Source organism: Somniosus microcephalus, chromosome 8 (assembly GCF_052327205.1).
Source record: "Somniosus microcephalus isolate GS21.2 chromosome 8, FLI_Smic_1.0, whole genome shotgun sequence".
NCBI classification, from domain to species: Eukaryota; Metazoa; Chordata; class Chondrichthyes; order Squaliformes; family Somniosidae; genus Somniosus; species Somniosus microcephalus.
Genome location: NC_140994.1, coordinates 264,184,624 through 264,207,145, shown reverse-complemented (window position 1 = coordinate 264,207,145; position 22,522 = coordinate 264,184,624). Strand labels below are relative to the sequence as shown.

Here is a 22,522-nt window from a genome sequence, read left to right as displayed (position 1 = left end):
TGTAACTTATCCTGCACTTAACTGCGCTGATCTGTACCGCAACTCCATTTATCTGCCTTTGGTCCGTATCCCTCGATAATCTTACCCAACTGAAATATTGAAAGCTCTAATTGACTTCCAGATCCTTTTGGGGTGGGGGGGCGGAGGAGGGAAGAGTTCTACCCTTCACTAGCCTTTTGAGTGATGAAGTGTTTGCTGTTTTTGCTCCTGAACAGCCTGGCTCTAATTTAAGAGCTTGTTCTGAACTCTCCCACCATATAGTAGTTTCTCCACATATACCCCATCAAATCCCTTAAATCATTTCAAAGACCTTGCTTGCTAGCAAAGTTGAAGCCCACGGAATAAAAGGGACAGTGGCAGCATGGATACGAAACTGGCTCAGTGACAGGAAACAGAGAGTAGTGGTGAACGGTTGTTTTTCAGACTGGAGGAAGGTATACAGTGGGGTTCCCCAGGGGTCGGTTCTAGGACCACTGCTTTTCTTGATATATATTAATGACTTGGACGTGGGTGTACAGGGCACAATTTCAAAATTTGCAGATGACACAAAACTTGGAAGTATAGTGAACAGTGAGGAGGAGAGTGATAGACTTCAAGAGGACATAGACAGGCTGGTGAAATGGGCGGACACGTGGCAGATGAAATTTAACGCAGAAAAGTGTTAAGTGATACATTTTGGTAGAAAGAGAGGAAATCTAAACTAATGGGTACAATCCTAAAGGGGGTGCATGAACAGAAAGCATGGGGTATATGTGCACAGATCATTGAAAGTGGCAGGGCAGGTTGAGAAAGCAGTTAAAAAAGCTTACGGGATCCCGGTTCCAGAGATGAGGGACTTCAGTTACGTGGATAGGCTGGAGAAGCTGGGGTTGTTCTCCTTTGAGCAGAGATGGTTGAGAGATTTGATAGAGGTGTTCAAAATCATGAGGGGTCTAGACAGAGTAGAGAGAGAAAGTGTTCCCATTGGTGGAAGGGTCAAGAACCAGAGGACACAGATTTCAGGTGATTGGCAGAAGAACCAAAGGCGACATGAGGAAAAACTTTTTTATGCAGCGAGTGGTTAGGATCTGGAATGCACTGCCTGATAGGGTGGTGGAGGCAGATTCAATCGTGGCTTTCAAAAGGGAATTGGATAAATACCTGAAGGGAAGAAATTTGCAGGGCTACGGGGAAAGGGCGGGAGTGGGACTAGCTGAAGTGCTCTTGCAGAGAGCCGGCACGGGCTCGACGGGCTGAATGGCCTTCTTTCATGCTGCAACCATTCTATGATCAATCAGATCACCCTTACTAAACCAAAACTGATTCAAAGAGCCAGGCGAAGGCCGGCAGCGCAGGGCAGCACCAAAAGGAGAGATCAAGAAGTGCTCAGACGACGCCACGCTTGCAGCTCAGCAACTTGCAGATGGCAGTGAGGTAAGGAAGGCCGAGGGAGGTGGGGTTCCACGGCTTTGAAGTCTTGGGGGGGAAAAAATCAGTTAAGGGAAGATGGTAAGAGAGGAGTCTGGATTTCAACAGTGAAGGCGAAAAATGTCTGACGTATTTGGGAATTGGGATGGGGCGGGGGAAATCAATGACAATATAATTAAAGACTTGTATTTACAAAGTGCTTTACAACATTTTTGAAGTGTGGTCACTGTTGTAATGTAGGAAACACAGCAAGATCCCACAAACAGCAATGTGATAATGACCAAATAATCTGTTTTAGTGATGTTGGTTGAGGGATAAATATTGGCCCCAGGACACCGGGGAGAACTCCCACCGCTCTTCTTCAAAATAGTGGCCGTGGGATCTTTTACGTCCGCCTGAGAGCAGACGGGGCCTCGGTTTAACGTCTCATCCGAAAGACGGCACCGCCGACAGTGCGGCACTCCCTCGGCAGGCTCAGATCAACCCCAAATTCTCGGCTAAGTGGATTTCCGCGCGTCAAGCAGGGTAGACGAAGAGATCGCCCTCCGTCAGCCGAGGGAAATGAAAACAGAGGTGGGCGATCAGCAGAACTCTTTATTAACTACACTGGAACGTACAGAAAACCTTTACAAACGGCGACCTCTGCGACCTCCCTTTCTGCGAGTGCTGTCCGATGGAATGGGAGTGACATCCTCTGCCAAAGCAAATCGAAACGAACCGTCAAGCAAACAGCAAGGAAACCCGGCACCGCGTAGAAACAGTATTCACTGTCTAGTTTCTAAATCTAACCAGCCTGGGAACACAGTAACATACAGGCCATTCAGCCCATCCATCCCTTCCCACCATTTTGTTACAACCAATTCCCTTCTCGATTTCCATACCCCTTATTCCTCTTCTTTCCAAGTATTTGCGTCCCTTTTATAGACCGCAATTTTCTTCCTCCTAGAGTAGTGCTCACAGCCCTGTGTGTGAAGAGGTTTGTTCTGGATTTGCTTTGAACTGGTTGAACTTCAATTCCAAGATTAGGTCCAATGTTCCCACTAAGGTGCTCACATGGACGCGCAGTAATCTGAAAGGTCCCGCACAGGCCGCTCACCAGCTTTTATATTGTAAATACCGCACACGCACCGAAATTTAAAGGGACCGCGCATTAAAAGAAACAGGCCGCACAGAACAAATCGCAGCTTACAGGGAACATTGATTACATCCTCCTCACTCTGGATTCCCTTCGCAAAAGGAAGAGTTGATTCCTACTAACCCAGGTCCTTTCCCTTCATTACATTAAACACCATCAGTGATCACCCTTTAGCCTCGTCATCTATAAGGGTTAACTCAGGTGTAGCCAGTCTCTCAAAGCTCAGTTCCTTCATCCCAGGTATCACCCTGACCAAATGTCCCTGAACTTTTTCCAGTAGATCCTTCCTAAGGCGGGGGACTCAAAACTAAATATCTCGCACGTAGCCTGACTAGTGCTCTGTATAATTGCAGCAGTACTTTCTTGCTTGTAAATTCTGTAGCTTGAGATGAAATGCAAGATTCCAATAGCCTTTTTTGAGCCTGTAATCTATCATCTACACCTGCCAGCGTCCGCCATGGATACAGCACTCCCAGATCCAGAGTAAAGCAGTGCTGAGTGACTACTGCCACCCATACTCAGCCTGGCCCTCTGTGACCCCAGTACCACAACAAAGTGGTTCGACTCTAAACTGCCCTCAAAGTCTAGCAAGCAGCTCAGTCGTATAAAACAGAAGGTGGCCCATCATCACCGTCACAGGGCAACAAGGGATGGGCAATAAATGCCAGCCTTTCATCCCTAGAATGAATTGAAGAAAGTATTTTGGTGATGCTGGCAAGGCCGGCAGTTATTACTCATCCCTGGAGAAGGGGGCGGGCGGAGGGGCTGCCACAGTGCTGTTAGGGAGTTCCAGGCTATTGACCCAGCAACAGGGAAGGAACGCCCTATACGTGTCCAAGTAACAATGGCTTGGGAGGCGGTCGTGTTCCCATAACATTGCCGCTCTCATCCTTCTTTGCGGTGGAGGCCACGGACGAGGGAAGTGCTGTCGAAGCAACCTTGGCGAGTCGCTGATTAGGTGCCAGCCAGGAGGCACGAGGCCCCCAGCGTTCCCTTCGAGGCGCGCAGCGCTCCAGGGAACGCACCCAGCCGGCTTTTCAATGTCAAAACCGCGCACGTGGCCGCCAAAAGAATTAGAGGTAACATTGCGAGGCCCCCCACTCCACACTCTGGGAACCACGTGCAACGCGAGTAATAAAACCCATGGCAGCCCCACGCCTGTGCTCGACACACAGAGCCGCCATTCCACCGGGTCATTGTAAACAATTTGTACGTGACCAAGCGTCCCTGTCAGCCGGGGGGGTGCTGGACTGACAAGGATAGTAGGAAACGTGTTCCTTTCTGCAGGGGGAACGACATCCGCAGCACTGAGCAGCTGGGATGTAACTTATCCTGCACCTAACCCGGAGCGCTGCTTTAAGCGCGCCGCAGGCTTTACGTTCTACCGGTAAAGATTCAGCGACAGGACAATGGCTCACCGATCCGGCCGATTTTCATTCCAGATCGAGCCAGGGCTCTCAGGGCCGACTGTGCACCGGGTCCCGGGGTCTTGGTCCTGAAAAATAATTGAAAAACACTCCGCATTAGTCACAGGGCGGGACGTCCCACTAACAGACGGCTCCCACAGAGCAGCAATGTCCAAACTGCAGACTCCGACTCCACAGCTCCTTTACTGAACGTGTTTATGGTTTGGCCTTTGTAGCGAGAGGGTTTGAGTACAGGAACAAGGATGTCTTGCTGCAGTTGTACAGGACCTTGGTGAGGCCACACCTTGAGTATTGTGCGCGGTTTTGGTCGCCTTATCTGAGGAAGGATGTTCTTGCCATGGAGGGAGTGCAGCGAAGATTTACCAGGCTGATACCTGGGATGGCAGGAATGGCGTATGAGGAGAGATTGGGTCGATTAGGCTTATATTCACTGGAGTTTAGAAGAATGAGAGGGGATCTCATTGAAACTTATAAAATTCTAACAGGACTAGACAGACTAGATGCAGGAAGGATGTTCCCGATGGCGGGGGAGTCCAGAACCAGGGGTCACAGTCTAAGGATAAGGGGTAAGCCATTTAGGACTGAGATGAGGAGGAATTTCTTCACCCAGAGAGCGGTGAACCTGTGGAATTCTCTACCACAGAAGGCAGTAGAGGCCAATTCATTAAATATATTCAAGAAGGAGTTAGATATATTTCTTAAGGCTAAAGGGATCAAGGGATATGGGGAGAAGGCAGGGACAGGGTACTGAATTTGGATGATCAGCCATGATCTCATTAAATGACAGAACAGGCTCGAGGGGCCGAATGGCCTACTCCTGCTCCTATCTTCTATGTTTAAAAAGAAATTGCATTTATATAGCTGCTGTCACAACCTCAAGACACCCCAGAAAACATTACAGCCACAATCAGTTTTGAAGTGTGCTCACTGTTGACTCCCTCAGTAACTGCGCTGGGAGTGTCGGCCTGGATTATGTGCTCCAGTCTCTGGAGTGGGGCTTAAACCCACGACCCCAGAGGAGAGAGTGCTGCCCACTGAGCCACCATTTTGGTACAACTACTAATCAGAGGAAGCATGCCAAGATCTGCTCACGATTCAACACGCTTGACAACTGAAAGAAACATTCCCATCGGAGAGAGAAATAAATGGGAGGGGGAGGGAGGGAGAATCTCATTCCCAGAGTATCTCATTCTCAGTTACTGCAATTTTTTCCTCTGTCTGGGTCCATCTCTACTGAAAAAAGGTGGAATTGAGGATGGCTCCTCACACCAGCTTCAGCAACAGTGTTTCTCTACAAGCTATCTGGGACCCACAGTAGAGCTCGTATCACACGAGACGCCAGGAGTTGTTAACTCTGGCTGCACGTTATTCCTAGAGGTTTGATCACGGAATGTAATAGCTTTAAGAACGTTTATAGTGGAAGGTATCACACCAGGGAACAAAACTGCCAAGTCCCAGTAAGACCATCACAAAGTTCTGGCTGCAAACCTTTTTCTTCATCATTTACCGTGGCTCAGTTGGCAGCACTTCCTCGCCTCGGAGTCAGAAGCTTGGGGGTTCAAGTCTCACTCCGGGGACCTGATGCATAAAGTCTAGGCTGACACTCCCAGTGCAGTGCTGAGGGAGTGCAGCACTGTCGGAGGCGCCATCTTTCGGATGAGAGGTTAAAACGAGGCTCCGCCTGCCCCAGGTGGACGCAAAAGATCCCGAGGCCGCTATTTCGAAGACGAGCAGTGGCCAATATTTATCCCTCAACCAACATCACTAAAACAGATTATCTCATTGCTGTTTGTGGGAGCTTGCTGTGTGCAAATTGGCTGCTGCGTTTCCTACATTACAACAGTGACCACACTTCAAAAGTACTTCATTGGCTGTAAACCGGTTTGGGACGTCCTGAGGTTGTGACAGGGGCTGTAGAAATGCAAGGCTTTCTTTTCTTAACACCTTTGGAATGCCTGGCTTACACTTCTCTACTCTGCAAGGACTAGGTGCCAGCCAGGAGGCATAAGGCCATCAGGTACAACCCCCTGGCCCACCCAATCCCCTCCCTTTAGCAGAGAAAACCTCCTCACTCAACATACCAGGAACCAAGCGCAGAGTAATGAAATCGAGAGGCTCCCCACTCCTGTGCTCGATGCACACACAGCCCAGCCCCCATTCCACTGGGTCATTGTAAACGGTTTGTCCGTGACCAAGCGTCCCTGTCAGCCGGGGGGGTGCTGGACTGACAAGGATAGTAGGAAACGTGTTCCTTTCTGCAGGGGGAACGACATCCGCAGCACTGAGCAGCCGGGATGTAACTTATCCTGCACCTAACCCGGAGCGCTGCCTGTAATCTTTGGGGTACCGATTACATACGGGGGTCAATATTAAATCTGTTACACGTTACTGCGTTGTTTGGAAATGCAATTAGGTTGCATTTGCAGCATCCACATCACAGAAAATTAAAGATTGTCAAAAGGCATGAGTGGGGGAAAAATTCTAACTGTAAAATTGAAGGTTTTGGCAGTGCCCTTAATTTTTGTCCCCTGACCTCCGATTCCAAAGCGAAGAACACGCACCTTCAACCTCTCGCTCCCTCAAAATAACCTTTCATTGCAATGCAGATTTAATAATAGATGGAGATCACACCGCCCAGAGACTGGAGACAGCGCACCTGTATTTCAACAGCACCCACATGTTGCCCGCCCTCCCCCCCACCTCACCTCCCTCCCCCTCCCTCGCCGCCTCCCCTCCCCCCTCCATCTCCCCTCCCTCGCCGCCTCGCCTCCATCTCCCCTCCCCCCCCATCTCCCCTCCCTCGCCGCCTCCCCTCCCTCCCCCCTCCATCTCCCCTCCCTCGCCGCCTCCCCTCCATCTCCCCTCCCCCCTCCATCTCCCCTCCCCCCCCTCCATCTCCCCTCGCTGCCTCCCCTCCATCTCCCCTCCTCCCCCTCCCCTCCCCTCCTCCCCTCCCCCCCCTCCCACCCTCGCTCCCTCCCCTCCCCCCGCCCACCCTCGCTCCCTCCCCTCCCCCCGCCCACCCTCGCTCCCTCCCCTCCCCCCGCCCACCCTCGCTCCCTCCCCCCCGCCCACCCTCGCTCCCTCCCCCCCGCCCACCCTCGCTCCCTCCCCTCCCCCCCTCGCTCCCTCCCCTCCCCCCGCCCACCCTCGCTCCCTCCCCTCCCCCCGCCCACCCTCGCTCCCTCCCCACCCCCCCGCCCACCCTCGCTCCCTCCCCACCCCCCCGCCCACCCTCGCTCCCTCCCCCCCGCCCACCCTCGCTCCCTCCCCCCCGCCCACCCTCGCTCCCTCCCCCCCGCCCACCCCTCCCCCCCGCCCACCCTCGCTCCCTCCCCTGCCCCCCGCCCACCCTCGCTCCCTCCCCTCCCCCCCTCCCCCCCGCCCACCCTCCCCCCCTCGCTCCCTCCCCTCCCCCCCACCCACCCTTGCTCCCTCCCCTCCCCCCCGCCCACCCTCGCTCCCTCCCCTCCCACCCTCGCTCCCTCCCCTCCCCCCCCGCCCACCCTCGCTGCCTCCCCTCCCCTTAAAGTTATTAACAAGCTCGGACCTGTTGCCTCCGGTGGCCCGCAGCTTGATGTGTAGGGCGGTGATCCCCAGCTCCTTGCACCTCTGGGACACGTCCTGAGCAGCCAACATGGCAGCGTACGGGGAGGACTCGTCTCTGTCCGCCTTCACCTTCATGCCACCGGTGACGCGGCAGATGGTTTCCCTGCGACAAAGGGCAGCCAGGTCAGAAAACAGGAGGAGGAGGAGGAGGAGGAGGAGGAAGGTTCAACAAGCTCAAACATGACAAAAAACAAAAAGCACAAACCCACTTCAAACAGTGGCCCGTTCGCTGGGCCTTTCGCGCCAGCCTGTCGCTTGAATCCTGCTTCGTTACCAGAGTTAAACCAACCTGACGAGGGAAATCGGGAAAGTTAACGTGTTCCGCGGCCTTGCTGCAGGTCCGAGCAGTAGTGAACACCGGTGAGCAGGTCTTCATCAGATGGCCATGCACAGCGATGTGGTTGACTCCTAACTGCCCTCCAAAATGGCCTAGCAAGCCACTCGATTGCACCAAAACGCCACGACAAAGTAACTCCCTCCCTAACGGCACTGTGGGAGCACCTTCACCACATGGACTGCAGCGGTTCAAGGCGGCGGCGGCTCACCACCACCTTCTCGAGGGCAATTAGGGATGGGCAATAAAAGCTGGCCGTGCCAGCGTCGCCCACAACCCAGAAAGAATAAAAAGGGTGCACTTCCCAGAGACTTTCCCTTTAATTTTTTTGGGACCCTATCAAATTCTCGCGCATGCACTTTTATTTCTACTTAAAAGACGGCGGATTGGCTGCGCGGGAGCTCCAGAAGGCTGATCGGCCAGAGGCCAATTGCAGGGCCCCAGCTGAGCGAGTGTCAACAGGCTATTCGACTGAGGAGACCCTCACAGCCTGACCCCCCTGCCCTCACCCGACATCCAAACACGGACGTTTTCCACCAAGGGTCACAGCACCAACCGTGGCTCATCACTGCCTCGGGGACACGAAAGGCCAACTGTGGCGCCCAAAGCGGACGACCAGCTCACAGCACAGATTGGTTTTAGCAGCGCACTGGGCAGTGACTTTACTCTAGGAAATCAGGACAGCGCAGCTGAGATTCCCAGACAGTTTGTACGTGACCAAGCGTCCCTGTCAGCCGGGGGGTTGCTGGACTGACAAGGATAGTAGGAAACGTGTTCCTTTCTGCAGGGGGAACGACATCCGCAGCACTGAGCAGCCGGGATGTAACTTATCCTGCACCTAACCCGGAGCACTGCCTGTAATCTACAGGGGGTACTGATCGCAGGAGCGGCGTGTTAATCTGGTCAATCTTTACTCTGTACACTTCTGCTCGAGAAAGCCACAAATATTCAGTGTTGGAGATGTGCCGCCCAGCAGGCTGACAGAGGCTTGGGGACATTTCACGGACACCGGCCATCCCTCAGTACATCGCCCAAGTGGTCATTCCATGCACGTGTCGAGTGGCAGCGGGCTATTCAAATGCAGAGGGTGCCACTCAGGATAAGGGGTCGGCCATTTAGGATCGAGATGGAGGAATTTCTTCACTCAGAGGGTGGTGAATCTTTGGAATTCTCTGCCCTAGAGGGCTGTGGAGGCTCAGTCGTTGAGTACATTCGAGGCTGAGATCGATAAGATTTTTGGACTCTCGGGGAATGAAGGGATATTGGGATCCGGGGGGTGTGGGGGGGGGCGGGGGAGTGGAGTTGAGGTAGAAGATCAGCCATGATCTTATTGAATGGCGGAGCAGGCTCGAGGGGCCGAATGGCCGACTCCTGCTCCGATTTCTTATGTTATGTTCTTATGACCGGAGATCAGTATTCGATGCCGGCCAACCTTTCGCTCTCCCTGGCGTAGTGGCGTTGAGGTCAGCTAACACTGCACAGAGCAAATATCAAAACTGGTACCTTTTGGTTTATACGGTTCAAGTGGGCAATCACAATCCGACAGGAGGCCATTCGGCCCGATATCATGCCCTGTGCCGGCTCTTTGAAAGAGTTCTCCAATTAGTCCCACTCCTCCCTGCTCTTTCCCCAGAGCCCTGCAAGTTTTTCCTTTTCCAGTATTTATCCAATTCCCTTTTGAAAGTTACTATTGAATCTGCTTCCACCGCCCTTTCAGGCAGCGCGTTCCAGATCACAACAACTCGCTGCGTAAAAAAATTCACCTCATCTCCCGCCCCTGGTTCTTTCTCTAATTATCTTTAATCTGTGTCCTCTGGTCACTGACCCTCCGGCCAGTCAGTTTTCTTGATTTACTACACCAAAACTCAAGATTTTGATATTAATGCCCTTATCCACTAATCCATAAGAGGATTATGGCCCACATACAGAAAAGCAAAGGCTGAGGGGTGACCTAACAGGTCTTTAAAATTATGAGAGGGTTCAATAGGATAGACAGAGAAAATGTTTCCATTGTGGGGAGACCAGAACTAGGGGCCATCAATATAAGAGAGTCACTAATAAATCCAATAGGGAATTCAGGAGAAACTCCTTTACCCAGAGAGTGGTGAGAATGTGGAACTCGCTGCCACAGGGAGGGGTTGAAGCGAATAGTGTAGATACATTTAAGGGGAAGCTGGATAAACACGAGGGAGAAAGGAATAGAAGGATATGGTGATGGGGTGAGTCGTTCAGAGGTTCGTGTGGAGCAGAAACCAGTTGGTCTGAATGGCCTGTTTCTGTGCTGTAGATTCTGTGTACACACCGTGAGCTTTAACAGTGTTTTGAGTGGGGGTTGGGGGGGAAGAGATCAGAGTCTCTCAAAGCTGAGCAGCCTCGGGCCGCAGTTTGAACTCTTACTTACTTGCCGGACAGGTCTGTTACGTGGACGAAGGTATCGTTGAAGGAAGCGAAGATGTGGCAAACTCCGAAAACGTTCTCTCCCTCAGCCACCTGTGGCCCCAGGCTGATCACCTGCTCCTCCTTCTTTTCCTTACCCTTACGAGGTGCCATTCTGAAAGAGGAGAGGACAACATCACTGCAACACCAGTTACAAACGGGGCACAAAGAAAGAACTTGCGTTTCTGTAGCGTCTTTCACCACCTCAGGACGTCCCAAAGTGCTTCACAGCCAATGATGTGCTTTTTGAAGTGTAGTCACTGTTGTAATGTAGGAAACACGGCAGCCAATTTGCACACAGCAAGCTCCCACAAACAGCCATTTGATAATGACCAGATTTTTTTAAGTGACGTTGATTACAAGATAAATATTGACCAGACACCAGGGGTAACTCCCCTGCTGTTCTTCAAAATAGTGCCATGGGATCTTTTACATCCACTCGAGGGGGCCACGATTTAGAACCTAAAAACTAGGAGCAGGAGTCAGCCACACGGCCCCTCGAGCCCGCTCCGCCACACGGCCCCTCGAGCCCGCTCCGCCACACGGCCCCTCGAGCCCGCTCCGCCACACGGCCCCTCGAGCCCGCTCCGCCACACGGCCCCTCGAGCCCGCTCCGCCACACGGCCCCTCGAGCCCGCTCCGCCACACGGCCCCTCGAGCCCGCTCCGCCACACGGCCCCTCGAGCCCGCTCCGCCACACGGCCCCTCGAGCCCGCTCCGCCACACGGCCCCTCGAGCCTGCTCTGCCACACGGCCCCTCGAGCCTGCTCCGCCACACGGCCCCTCGAGCCTGCTCCGCCACACGGCCCCTCGAGCCTGCTCTGCCACACGGCCCCTCGAGCCTGCTCTGCCATTCAATAGGATCATGGCTGATCTTCGACCTCAACTCCACTTTCCCGCCCGATCCCCATATCCCTTAACATAGAAGATAGGAGCAGGAGTAGGCCATTCCCCTAGAGTCCAAAAATCTATCGATTTCAGCCTTAATACACTCAACGCCTCAGCATCCACAGCCCTCTGGGGTAGAGAATTCCAAAGGTTCACCACCCGCTGAGTGAAGAAATTCCTCTTCATCTCAGTCCTAAATGGTCGACCCCTTATCCTGAGACTGTGACCCCTGGTTCTAGACTCTCCAGCCAGAGAGAAACATCCTCTCATCATCTACCCTGTCAATCCCCCTCAGAATCTTATGTTTCACTGAGATCACCTCTCATTCTTCTGAACTCCAGAGAGTATCGGCCCATTCTACACAATCTCTCATCATAGGACAGCCCTCTCGTCCCAGGAATCAATCTAGTGAACCTTCGCTGCACCGCCTCCAAGGCAAGTATATCCTTCCTTAGATAAGGAGACCAAAACTGTGCCCAGTACTCCAGGTGTGGTCTCACCAAGGCCCTGTACAATTGGAGCAAGACTTCCTCACTCTTATACTCCAACCCACTTGCAATAAAGGCCAACATGCCATTTGCATGCTAACTGTGTGTTTCCTGTACGAGGACACCTAAATATCTCAGAACACCTAACATTTAAAAGTTTCTTACAACTTAAAACATATTGTTTTCCTTTCTTCCTACCACTGAGCCACAGCGGAGTATTAAAAGAGGATACAAAAAGTACCAGCTTACTGTGCAGCTGCCACCGGATTCACCGGCGCAGCTTCTGACCAGTGAGGGAGAGCTGCAGTGGGAGATAGGGGTCGACTCCCCATCCGGCACTGAACGCTTTGTACGTGACCAAGCGTCCCTGTCAGCCGGGGGGGTGCTGGACTGACAAGGATAGTAGGAAACGCGTTCCTTTCTGCAGGGGGAACGACATCCGCAGCACGGAGCAGCCGGGATGTAACTTATCCTGCACCTAGCCTGGAGCGCTTTCAAGTGTCGGCTGTGGCTCAAGGGGTAGCTCTCTCTCTCGCCTCCGAGTCAGAGGTTGTGGGTTCAAGTCCCATTCCAGACACTTGGGCACAAAAATCTAGACTGACACTCCCAGTGCAGTACTGAGGGAGCACCGCACTGTCGGAGGGGCAGTACTGAGGGAGCGCCGCACTGTCCGAGGGGCAGTACTGAGGGAGCACCGCACTGTCGGAGGGGCAGTACTGAGGGAGCGCCGCACTGTCCGAGGGGCAGTACTGAGGGAGCACCGCACTGTCGGAGGGGCAGTACTGAGGGAGCGCCGCACTGTCCGAGGGGCAGTACTGAGGGAGCGCCGCACTGTCGGAGGGGCAGTACTGAGGGAGCGCCGCACTGTCCGAGGGGCAGTACTGAGGGAGCGCCGCACTGTCGGAGGGGCAGTACTGAGGGAGCGCCGCACTGTCGGAGGGGCAGTACTGAGGGAGCGCCGCACTGTCGGAGGGGCAGTACTGAGGGAGCGCCGCACTGTCGGAGGGGCAGTACTGAGGGAGCGCCGCACTGTCGGAGGGGCAGTACTGAGGGAGCGCCGCACTGTCGGAGGGGCAGTACTGAGGGAGCGCCGCACTGTCGGAGGGGCAGTACTGAGGGAGCGCCGCACTGTCCGAGGGGCAGTGCTGAGGGAGCGCCGCACTGTCCGAGGGGCAGTGCTGAGGGAGCGCCGCACTGTCGGAGGGGCAGTGCTGAGGGAGCGCCGCACTGTCGGAGGGGCAGTACTGAGGGAGCGCCGCACTGTCGTAGGGGCAGTACTGAGGGAGCGATGCACTGTCGGAGAGGCAGTACTGAGGGAGTGCCGCACTGTCAGAGGGGCAGTACTGAGGGAGTGCCGCACTGTCGGAGGGGCAGTACTGAGGGAGCGATGCACTGTCAGAGGGGCAGTACTGAGGGAGCGCTGCACTGTCGGAGGGGCAGTACTGAGGGAGTGCCGCACTGTCGGAGGGGCAGTACTGAGGGAGCGATGCACTGTCAGAGGGACAGTACTCAGGGAGCGCCGCACTGTCGGAGGGGCAGTACTGAGGGAGTGCCGCACTGTCGGAGGGGCAGTACTGAGGGAGCGCCGCACTGTCGGAGGGGCAGTACTGAGGGAGCGATGCACTGTCGGAGGGGCAGTACTGAGGGAGCGCCGCACTGTCGGAGGGGCAGTACTGAGGGAGCGATGCACTGTCGGAGGGGCAGTACTGAGGGAGCGCCGCACTGTCGGAGGGGCAGTACTGAGGGAGCGATGCACTGTCGGAGGGGCAGTACTGAGGGAGCACCGCACTGTCGGAGGGGCAGGACTGAGGGAGCGCCGCACTGTCGGAGGTGCCGTCTTTCGGATGCGACGTTAAACCGAGGAGGGCCCGTTTGCCCTCTCAAGATGAACGTAAAAGCTCCCACAGCCACTATTTCGTAGTAGAGCAGGGGAAGTTCTCCCTGGTGTCAATATTTATCCCTCAATCAGGTGAAAACACAGATTATCCGGTCATTACACATTGCTGTTTGTGGGAGCTTGCTGTGCGCAAATTGGCTGCCGCGTTTCCTACATTTACAACAATGACTACGTTTCAAAAAGTGCCTCATTGGCTGTAAAGCGCTTCGGGACGTCCTGAGGTGGTGATAGGCGCTACAGAAATGCAGGTTCGTTCTTTCTTAGTGGGATCTTGCTGTGCTGACATTGTCCTCCGCCTTTTGCTGCCTTAGTGACCCGCAGCGCCCAGCCCAGGGACTGGCTGTGAAGCGCAGTGTGAAGGCCAGTCTCCCCTCTCTCCACACACACACACACAAATACACACACACGCTCCTCCACAGCCCGGGGCCCGGCTCAGGCCCAGCACTCCAGGCCGGGGATCCAGGTGGGGCCTTACTCTGGAAAAAAAAACATCGGGGGTTATTTAACCAACACCCCAAACCTCCCTCCCTCCCTCTAAAACTCAGGCCGCGCTCTCTCCCGGCCTCGGGGGGTGAGGAGGGTTTTAAGAAAGCGGCCCTCACCGCACGGTTCCCGGTTGGAGGGTTTTAGTATAAAAATTAGAATCGGCCGCCTCCCCATTCCGCCTGATCCGGGCGGGCGCGGTGAGCGGGGGGTGGTCGGGAGGCTGCGGGTGGGTGTCCCGGCGGCGGATGGCGGCAGATTACCGAGGGCCAGAACTCTCACCTCCTCCTCGCGTCTCCGTCTCTCCTCCGGCAAAAAGAGCGGGTCAGAGGGCGCGGGGCCGGGGGTCACCGCGCACGCGCACAGGCTCACGGATCTCCCTCACACTAATGTCAAATTATTTCATTTCGGGTTTTTTTTAAATACCTTTTTTTTTATAAACAGAACATTTTCTTCCAACACTTTTCTGCCTTTTAAAAATTGAAGGATTTTAATTTTAATCTTTCAAAAAAATCTTGCCCCGCAACAAGATGGCGGCGGCTGCGGGGCAAGGCAGCGCCTACAGGCGGCGACAGAGGACAAACCTCTCTCAGCAACGACAAAGTTCAAAACTTCTGATGAAGGGTCCCAGACCTGAAACGTTGATAGCAAAATACTGCGGATGCTGGAAATCAGAAATAACAACAGAAAATGCTGGAAAAACTCAGCAGGCCAGGGCAACATCCGTGGAGAGAAATTAAAGTCAACGTTTCATAACATAAGAACATAAGAAGTAGGAGCAGGAGTAGGCCATACGGCCCCTCGGGCCTGCTCCGCCATTCAATAGGATCATGGCTGATCCGAATCTAGACTCACGTCCACTTCCCTGCCCTCTCCCCGTAACCCCTAATTCCCTTATCTGCTAGGAAACTGTCTATCTCCATTTAAAATTTATTTAATGTTGCAGCTTCCGCAGCTCTCTGGGGTAGCAAATTCCATAGATTTACTACCCTCTGAGTGAAGAAGTTTCTCCTCATCTCAGTTTTGAAAGGGCAGCCCCTTATTCTTAGATTATGCCCCCTAGTTCTAGTCTCACCCATCAGTGGAAACATCCTCACCGCATCCACCCGATCAAGCCCCCTCACAATCTTACGATAGCAAAATACTGCAGATGTTGGAAATCCGAAATAACAACAGAAAATGCTGGAAAAACTCAGCAGGTCAGGCAACATCCGTGGAGAGAAATTTGAGTTGACGTTTCGGGTTGGACCCTTCTTCAAAACTGGAAAGAAAAGAAACTAGATCGGAGGCAGGGCTGCGATCGGACAAAAGAATAAAAGAAACAAAAGAAGTAAAAGAGATTAGAAGCTAGACGAGATAGTAATAGGCTGGGATTAGGTGTAAAGTGTGCTGGCAGGGCAAAAGATAGCTGCCAGGTGTGAGAGAGAAACAAAAGGAAAGGGGGGGGGGGGAAAGGAGTGGAACACCTCCGTTCAGTCCGTAAGGGTGACCCCGAGCTTCCGGTCGCCTGTCATTTTAATTCACCGCTCCATTCCCACTCGGACCTCACCGTCCTTGGCCTCTTGTATTGTTCCACGGAAGCTCAACGTAAACTCGAGGAACAGCACCTCATCTTCCGATTAGGCAGTCTGCAGCCTTCCGGACTCAATATCGAGTTCAACAATTTCAGATCATAAGCTCGGCCCCCATTTCATTTTCTCTTGTAATTGTTCCACTCCTTTCCCCCCCCCCCCCTTTCCTTTTGTTTCTCTCTCACACCTGGCAGCTATCTTTTGCCCTGCCAGTACACTTTACACCTAATCCCAGCCTATTACTACCTCGTCTAGCTTCTAATCTCTTTTACTTCTTTTGTTTCTTTTATTCTTTTGTCCGATCGCAGCCCTGCCTCCGATCTAGTTTCTTTTCTTTCCAGTTTTGAAGAAGGGTCCAACCCGAAACGTCAACTCAAATTTCTCTCCACGGATGTTGCCTGACCTGCTGAGTTTTTCCAGCATTTTCTGTTGTTATTTCCCTCACAATCTTATATGTTTTTCGGGTCTTCATAAAGGGTTTTGACCCAAAACGTCGACTCTAATTTCTCTCCGCGGATGTTGCCTAGCCTGCTGAGTTTTTCCAGCATTTTCTGTTGTTATTTCAAACTTCAAAACTTCCATGGAAGTGAGACTGATGGCAGCTGTGCCTGACTTTTCGTGGGATATGTGGAACACTCTTTGTTCCAGTCCTACTCAGGTCCCCTCCCTCACCTCTTTTTCCGGTACATTGATGACTGTATCGGTGCCGTTTCCTGCTCTCGCCCTGAACTAGAAAATTTCATTCACTTTGCCGCCAATTTCCACCCTTCCCTCACCTTCACATGGTCCATCTCCGACTCTTCCCTTCCCTTCCTCGACTTCTCCATCTCCATCTCTGGGAATAGGTTATTGACAAACATTCACTATAAGCCCACTGACTCCCACAGCTACCTGGACTACACTTCCTCCCACCCCGCCTCCTGTAAGGACTCTATTCCATTCTCCCAGTTTCTCCATCTCCGCCGCATCTGTTCCAATGATGCCACCTTCCATACCAGTGCTTCCGACATGTCTTCCTTTTTCCTCAACCGAGGATTCCTCTCTACTGTGGCTGACACGGCCCTTGACCATGTTCGTTCTATCTCCCGCACTTCTGTTTTCACCCCTTCCCCTCCCTCCCGGAACCACGATAGGGTTCCCCTTGTCCTCACTTTTCACCCCACCAGCCTCCACATTCAACGGATCATCCTCCGCCATTTCCGCCACCTCCAACGTGAGCCCACCACCAAACGCATCTTCCCCTCACCTCCCCTTTCATGATTGCGAAGGGACCGCTCCCTCCGTGACACCCTAGTCCACTCCTCTATCACCCCCAGCACCCCTTCCCCTTAGCCCGGCACCTTCCCGTGCAAGCGCAGGAGATGCAACACCTGCCCGCTTACCTCCACCCTTCCCACTGTCCAGGGCCCCAAACACCCCTTCCAAGTGAAACAGTGATTTACTTGTACTTCTTGCAATTTAATATACTGTATTCGCTGCTCACGATGCGGTCTCCTCTACATTGGGGAGACCAAACACAGATTGGGCGACCACTTTGCGGAACACCTCCGTTCAGTCCGTAAGGGTGACCCTGAGCTTCCGGTCACCTGTCACTTTAATTCACCGCTTCACTCCCACTCTGACCTCTCCGTCCTCGGCCTATTACACTGTTCCAATGAAGCTCAGCGTAAGCTCGAGGAACAGCACCTCATCTTTCGATTAGGCACTTTACAGCCCTCTGGACTCAACATCGAGTTCAACAATTTCAGACTATAAACTCGGCCCCTATCCTTTTCTTTTTCCATTTATTTTATTTTATTTTATTTTATTTATTTTATTATTTTTTTCTCTCTCCCACGTGGCAGCTGTCGATCATTCAGCAATTGCCATTTACGCTTCATCATGAGCCATCTTTTGTTTCTTAACTTGTCCCATTACTATCTCCTTTTGCCTTGCACCATCTCTTAATCTCTCAATGCCTCTCAATCTCTCCTGCCTTCCATCCTATCACAGACCTTCCCTTTTGTTCTTTCCTCCCCTCCCCCCTTTCCCTGTCCCTACACTTGCTTAAAAACCTGTTCCATCTCCAACTTTTTCCAGTTCTGACGAAGGGTCATCGACCTGAAACGTTAACTCTGTTTCTCTCTCCACAGATGCTGCCTGACCCGCTGAGTATTTCCAGCATTTTCTGTTTTTATTTCAGATTTCCAGCATCCGCAGTATTTTCTTTTGTATTGGCCTTTACAACTATTATTTTGAGGCACCAACATTGAGAATTTTTTTTTAGAAGTATGAGTTTAAACCTATTACATGATGCCTTTTACATTAACCTGTTCTTTTTCGAGCAAAAAAACAGTAACAGTTTTGCTTTGCAATAATGCAAAGGTGTCAGACCCTGGCTCAGTGGGCAGCACTCTCTCGCTCTTGCTCTCTCGCACTCTCTCTCTCTCTCTCTCTCTCTCTCTCTTGCGCCTTGGAGTCAGAAGGTTGTGGGTTCCAAGTCCCCACTCCAGAGACTTGAGCACAAAAATCCAGGTCGACACTCCCAGTGCAGCGCTGAGGGAGTGCTGCACTGCCGGAGGTGCCGTCTTTCGGATGAGACGTTAAAGCATTAGAAGGGGGTACAGTAGGGTGACCGTACATCTCTGTTTTCTGGGGACAGTCGCTGGAGTCCCTGACAGCCTCTAGTTTTGCTCCTCCCCACAAGTGGAAACACTCTCTCTGTGTCCACTCCATCAAAACCTTTCATAAATTTAAAGCCCTCTATTAGGACCCAGCCTGTTCATCCTTTCCTGATAGGTATAACCTCGCTGTTTTGGTATAATTCTTGTAAATCTTTTTTGCACCCTCTCCAGTGCCTCTATATATTTTTTATAATATGGTGACTAGAACTGTTCGCACAATTCCAAGTTATGGTCTAACCAAGGTTCCAGTTTCTTCTCTAACTTCTCTATGTTTCAGTTCTATCCCTCTAGAAATAAACCCTAGTGCTTGGTTTGGTTTTTTATAGTCTTATTAACCTGCATCGCTACTTTTAGTGATCCCTTTGCTCCTCTACCCCATTTAGATACTTATTTTCTAAGTAATAAGTGACCTCCCTATTCTTCCTACCAAAATGTAATACCTCACATTCATCTGTGTTGAACTTCATTTGTCATCAATTATATGCCCATTCTGCAAGTTTATTAATGTCCTCCTGTAACTTGTTGCAGTCCTCCTCAGTGTTGACTATCCTCACCAATCTGGTGTCATCCGCAAATTTAGAAATTGTGTTTTTTGATTCCAAAGTCTAAATCGTTAATGTAAATTGTGAACAGCAGTGGTCCCAGCACTGATCCTTGTGGAACACCACTACCCACCTTCTCCACTGTGAATAGCTACCCTTTACTCCCACTCTCTGCTTTCTGTCCTGAAGCCAGCCAGCAAGCCATTCTGCTAATTGACCCCTGACTCCGCATTCTCTGACCTTATTCAAGCCTATTATGGGGGGTACCTTATCGAAGGCCTTTTGGAAATCTAGATATATTAAATCTACTGCATTACCCTTATCTACTCTCTTTGGAGCCTCGTCAAAGAATTCAATGAGGTTGGTCAAGCAAGACTTTCCCTTTTGAAATCCATGCTGACTATCATTATTATATTTTTGGCTTCTAGATGTTCTATTTTCTCCTTTAGTAGGGATGCCATTGTTTGTCCTACCACCAATGTTAAGCTGACTGGTCTATAATTCCCTGGACATGTTCTATCTCCCCTCTTAACTATAGGTATTACGTTAGCTATCCGCCAGTCCTCTGGCACTGCAACTTTTTCTAATGAATTATTAAATATGTGTAGTAATGCCTCTGCTATCTCTTCCCCCGATTCTTTTAAAATGTGGAGTTTTATCCTCTTTGAGTTTGGTTATTTAATATTTCTCCTCCTTTTTATTTTAAATACAGTTATACCATTACTAATCTCATGATCCAATGTCCTGTCCACCTGTTCAATCTCCCTGCTAAATACTGAAGCAAGGTAATTATTTAATATTTCTGACATCTCTCTATCGTTACCTGTGGTATTATCCTGTCCATCCCTTAGTGGCCCTATTCCCATCCCGACCTTCCTTTTTTATTGATGTGCCTGTAAAATATTTTACTATTTTGTTTTATGTTCCTTGATAACTGAATTTCATAGTTCCTCTTTGCCTTCCTAATTGTTTTCTTGACTTCTCTCCTAATCTCTTTGTATTCTCCCTTATCACGCTCTCCCCTGCTGTCCATGTACTTAGTGTAAGCTTCTTTTCTTACCCTCAAATTTTCCCATGTCTTTATTCATCCATGGTGTCTCATTAGTGTTTAGCTTGTCCTTGTTTTTTAGCGGAATATATTGTTCCTGGACTCTGTTGAACGCTGTTTTAAATGTTTCCCATTGCTGTTCTACATAATTGTTTGCCAGAAGGAGCAGGAGCAACTCAACATGGGCAGAATTTGAAAGAGTGATGTCAGAGTAAAAAAACCTAAAGTGACATCAGCACAAGGGAAGGAGCTGCTTGGTGAGCAGCTGGTGAGTTTTTTTTTTTGAAGTCTTAAGTTTATTTCTGCTAAGTTAGTTAATAATCTATTAAATAGAGGCACGACAGTGCACGTCAGTCCCGTGTAATGCACATCTTGTGCCATGTGGGAGCTCCAGGATGCTTCCCGTGTCCTGGACATAACGTGTGCAGGAAGTGTCGTCAGCTAGAGCTCCAGGTGTCAGAGCTTGAGCAGCAGCTGGCATCACTGCGGTGCATCCACAAGGCTGAGAGCTACGTGGATAGCACATTTCAGGAGGTGGTCACCCTGCAGTGTGAGGATGTGCAGGCAAAGAGGGAATGGGTGGCCGCCAGACAGAAAAGGAGGACCAGGCAGGTCGCGCAGGAGTCCCTTGAGTGCACCTTACTCTCTAACCGGTATACTGGTGAGGGCGATGGTTCCTCTGGGGAATACAGCCAGAGCCAAGTCTACGGCACCATGGGTGGCTCAGCTGTACGGGGGGGGTGGGGGTGGAGGACGAAGATCAGGAAAGCAATAGTGATAGGGGATTCAAAAGTTAGGGGAACAGATAGGCGTTTCAGCGGCTGCAGATGTGACTCCAGGTATGTTGCCTCCCTGGTGCCAGGGTCAAGGATGTCACTGAGCGGCTGCAGGACACTCTGAGGGGAAAGGATGAACTGCCAGAGGTCATAGTCCATATCGGTATCAACGACATAGGTAGAAAAAGGGATGAGGTCCTGCAGGCAGATTTTAGGGAGCTAGGAAAGAGTTCAAAAAGCAGGACCTTAAAGGTAGTAATCTCTAGATTACTCCAATGTGCCACGAGCTAGTGAGTATAGAAATAGGAGACTAGAGCAGATGAATACGTGGCTGGAGAGATGGTGCAGGGGGGAGGGCTTTAGATTCCTGAGGCATTGGGATCAGTTCTGGGGGAGGTGGGACCGGTACAGGCCGGGTGGGTTGCACCTCAACAGGACCGGGACCAATATCCTCGTGGGGAGGGGGATTGCTAGTGCTGTTGGGGAGGTTTAAACTAATTTGGCAGGGGGATGGGCACTAGGATATAGCATTAGAAAGGAGAAACAGGGTGCACAAAGGATTGGGAAAGACAGATAGCACTAGAGTAAGAAATAGTGAGGTATTAGGTGGGGTCAGGCTAAGAGAGAATACAAGAAGGTCTAAGATAGGCTTACAGTCCATGTGTGTAAACGCATGAAGCGTGGTAAATAAGGTTGGTGGCAGTATTGATTAAGGAGAATCCAGTGCTGGAGAGAGAGGATGTCCTGGAGGGGTCAAGGACAGAATCTATTTGGTTAGAGTTAAGAAATAATAGAGTTGCCATTACATTACTAGAAACTCCAGGATGATTTGGACAGGTTGGGTGATTGGGCAGAAGCATGGCAGATGCAATATAACGTGGATAAATGCGAGGTTATCCACTTTGGTGGCAAAAACAGGAAGGCAGATTGTTATCTGAATGGCAATAGATTGGGAGAAGGGGAAGTGCAACGAGACCTGGGTGTCCTTGTGCACCAGTCGCTGAAGGTAAGCATGCAGGTGCAGCAGGCGGTTAAGAAGGCAAATGGTATGTTGGCCTTCGTAGCGAGAGGCTTTGAGTACAGGAACAAGGATGTCTTGCTGCAGTTGTACAGGACCTTGGTGAGACCACATCTTGAGTATTGTGTGCAGTTTTGGTCGCCTTATCTGAGGAAGGATGTTCTTGCCATGGAAGGAGTGCAGCGAAGATTCACCAGGCTGATACCTGGGATGGCAGGAATGACGTATGAGGAGAGATTGGGTCGATTGGGTTTGTACTCGCTGGAGTTTAGAAGAATGAGAGGGGATCTCATTGAAACATAAAATTCTGACAGGACTGGATAGACTAGATGCAGGAAGGATGTTCCCGATGGCCGGGGAGTCCAGAACCAGGGGTCACAGTCTAAGGATAAGGGGTAAGCCATTTAGGACTGAGATGAGGAGGAATTTCTTCACCCAGAGAGTGGTGAACCTGTGGAATTCTCTACCACAGAAGGCAGTAGAGGCCAATTCATGAAATATATTCAAGAAGGAGTTGTATATATTTCTTAAGGCTAAAGGGATCAAGGGGTATGGGGAGAAAGCAGTGACCGGGTACTGAATTTGGATGATCAGCCATGATCGCATTGAATGGCGGAGCAGGCTCGAGGGGCCAAATGGCCTCCTCCTGCTCCTATCTTCTATGTTTCTATGTTTCTATGTATTCTATAGGCCAACTAGTGGGAAAGATACAGAGGAGCAAATTTGCAGGGAAATTACAGAGAGGTGCAAGAACTATAGAGTCGTAATAATGGGGGACTTCAACTATCCTAATATAGACT

The 22,522-nt window shown here is 51.4% G+C and overlaps 1 protein-coding gene across 1 annotated transcript; it reads right to left on the bottom strand.

Annotated features, from left to right (window-relative positions):
• Positions 1 to 1,983: 1,983 nt before the first annotated feature.
• rps14 (ribosomal protein S14) lies at positions 1,984 to 14,479 on the bottom strand. The gene is made up of 5 exons (XM_085996021.1): positions 14,387 to 14,479; positions 10,314 to 10,463; positions 7,520 to 7,681; positions 3,961 to 4,037; positions 1,984 to 2,101 (listed from the first exon to the last, which is right to left on the bottom strand). The coding sequence occupies exons 2-5, from the start codon at positions 10,460 to 10,462 to the stop codon at positions 2,034 to 2,036; spliced, it is 456 nt and encodes a 151-aa protein (XP_085852147.1). The 5' UTR covers position 10,463; positions 14,387 to 14,479; the 3' UTR covers positions 1,984 to 2,033.
• Between the last annotated feature and the right edge of the window lie 8,043 nt (positions 14,480 to 22,522).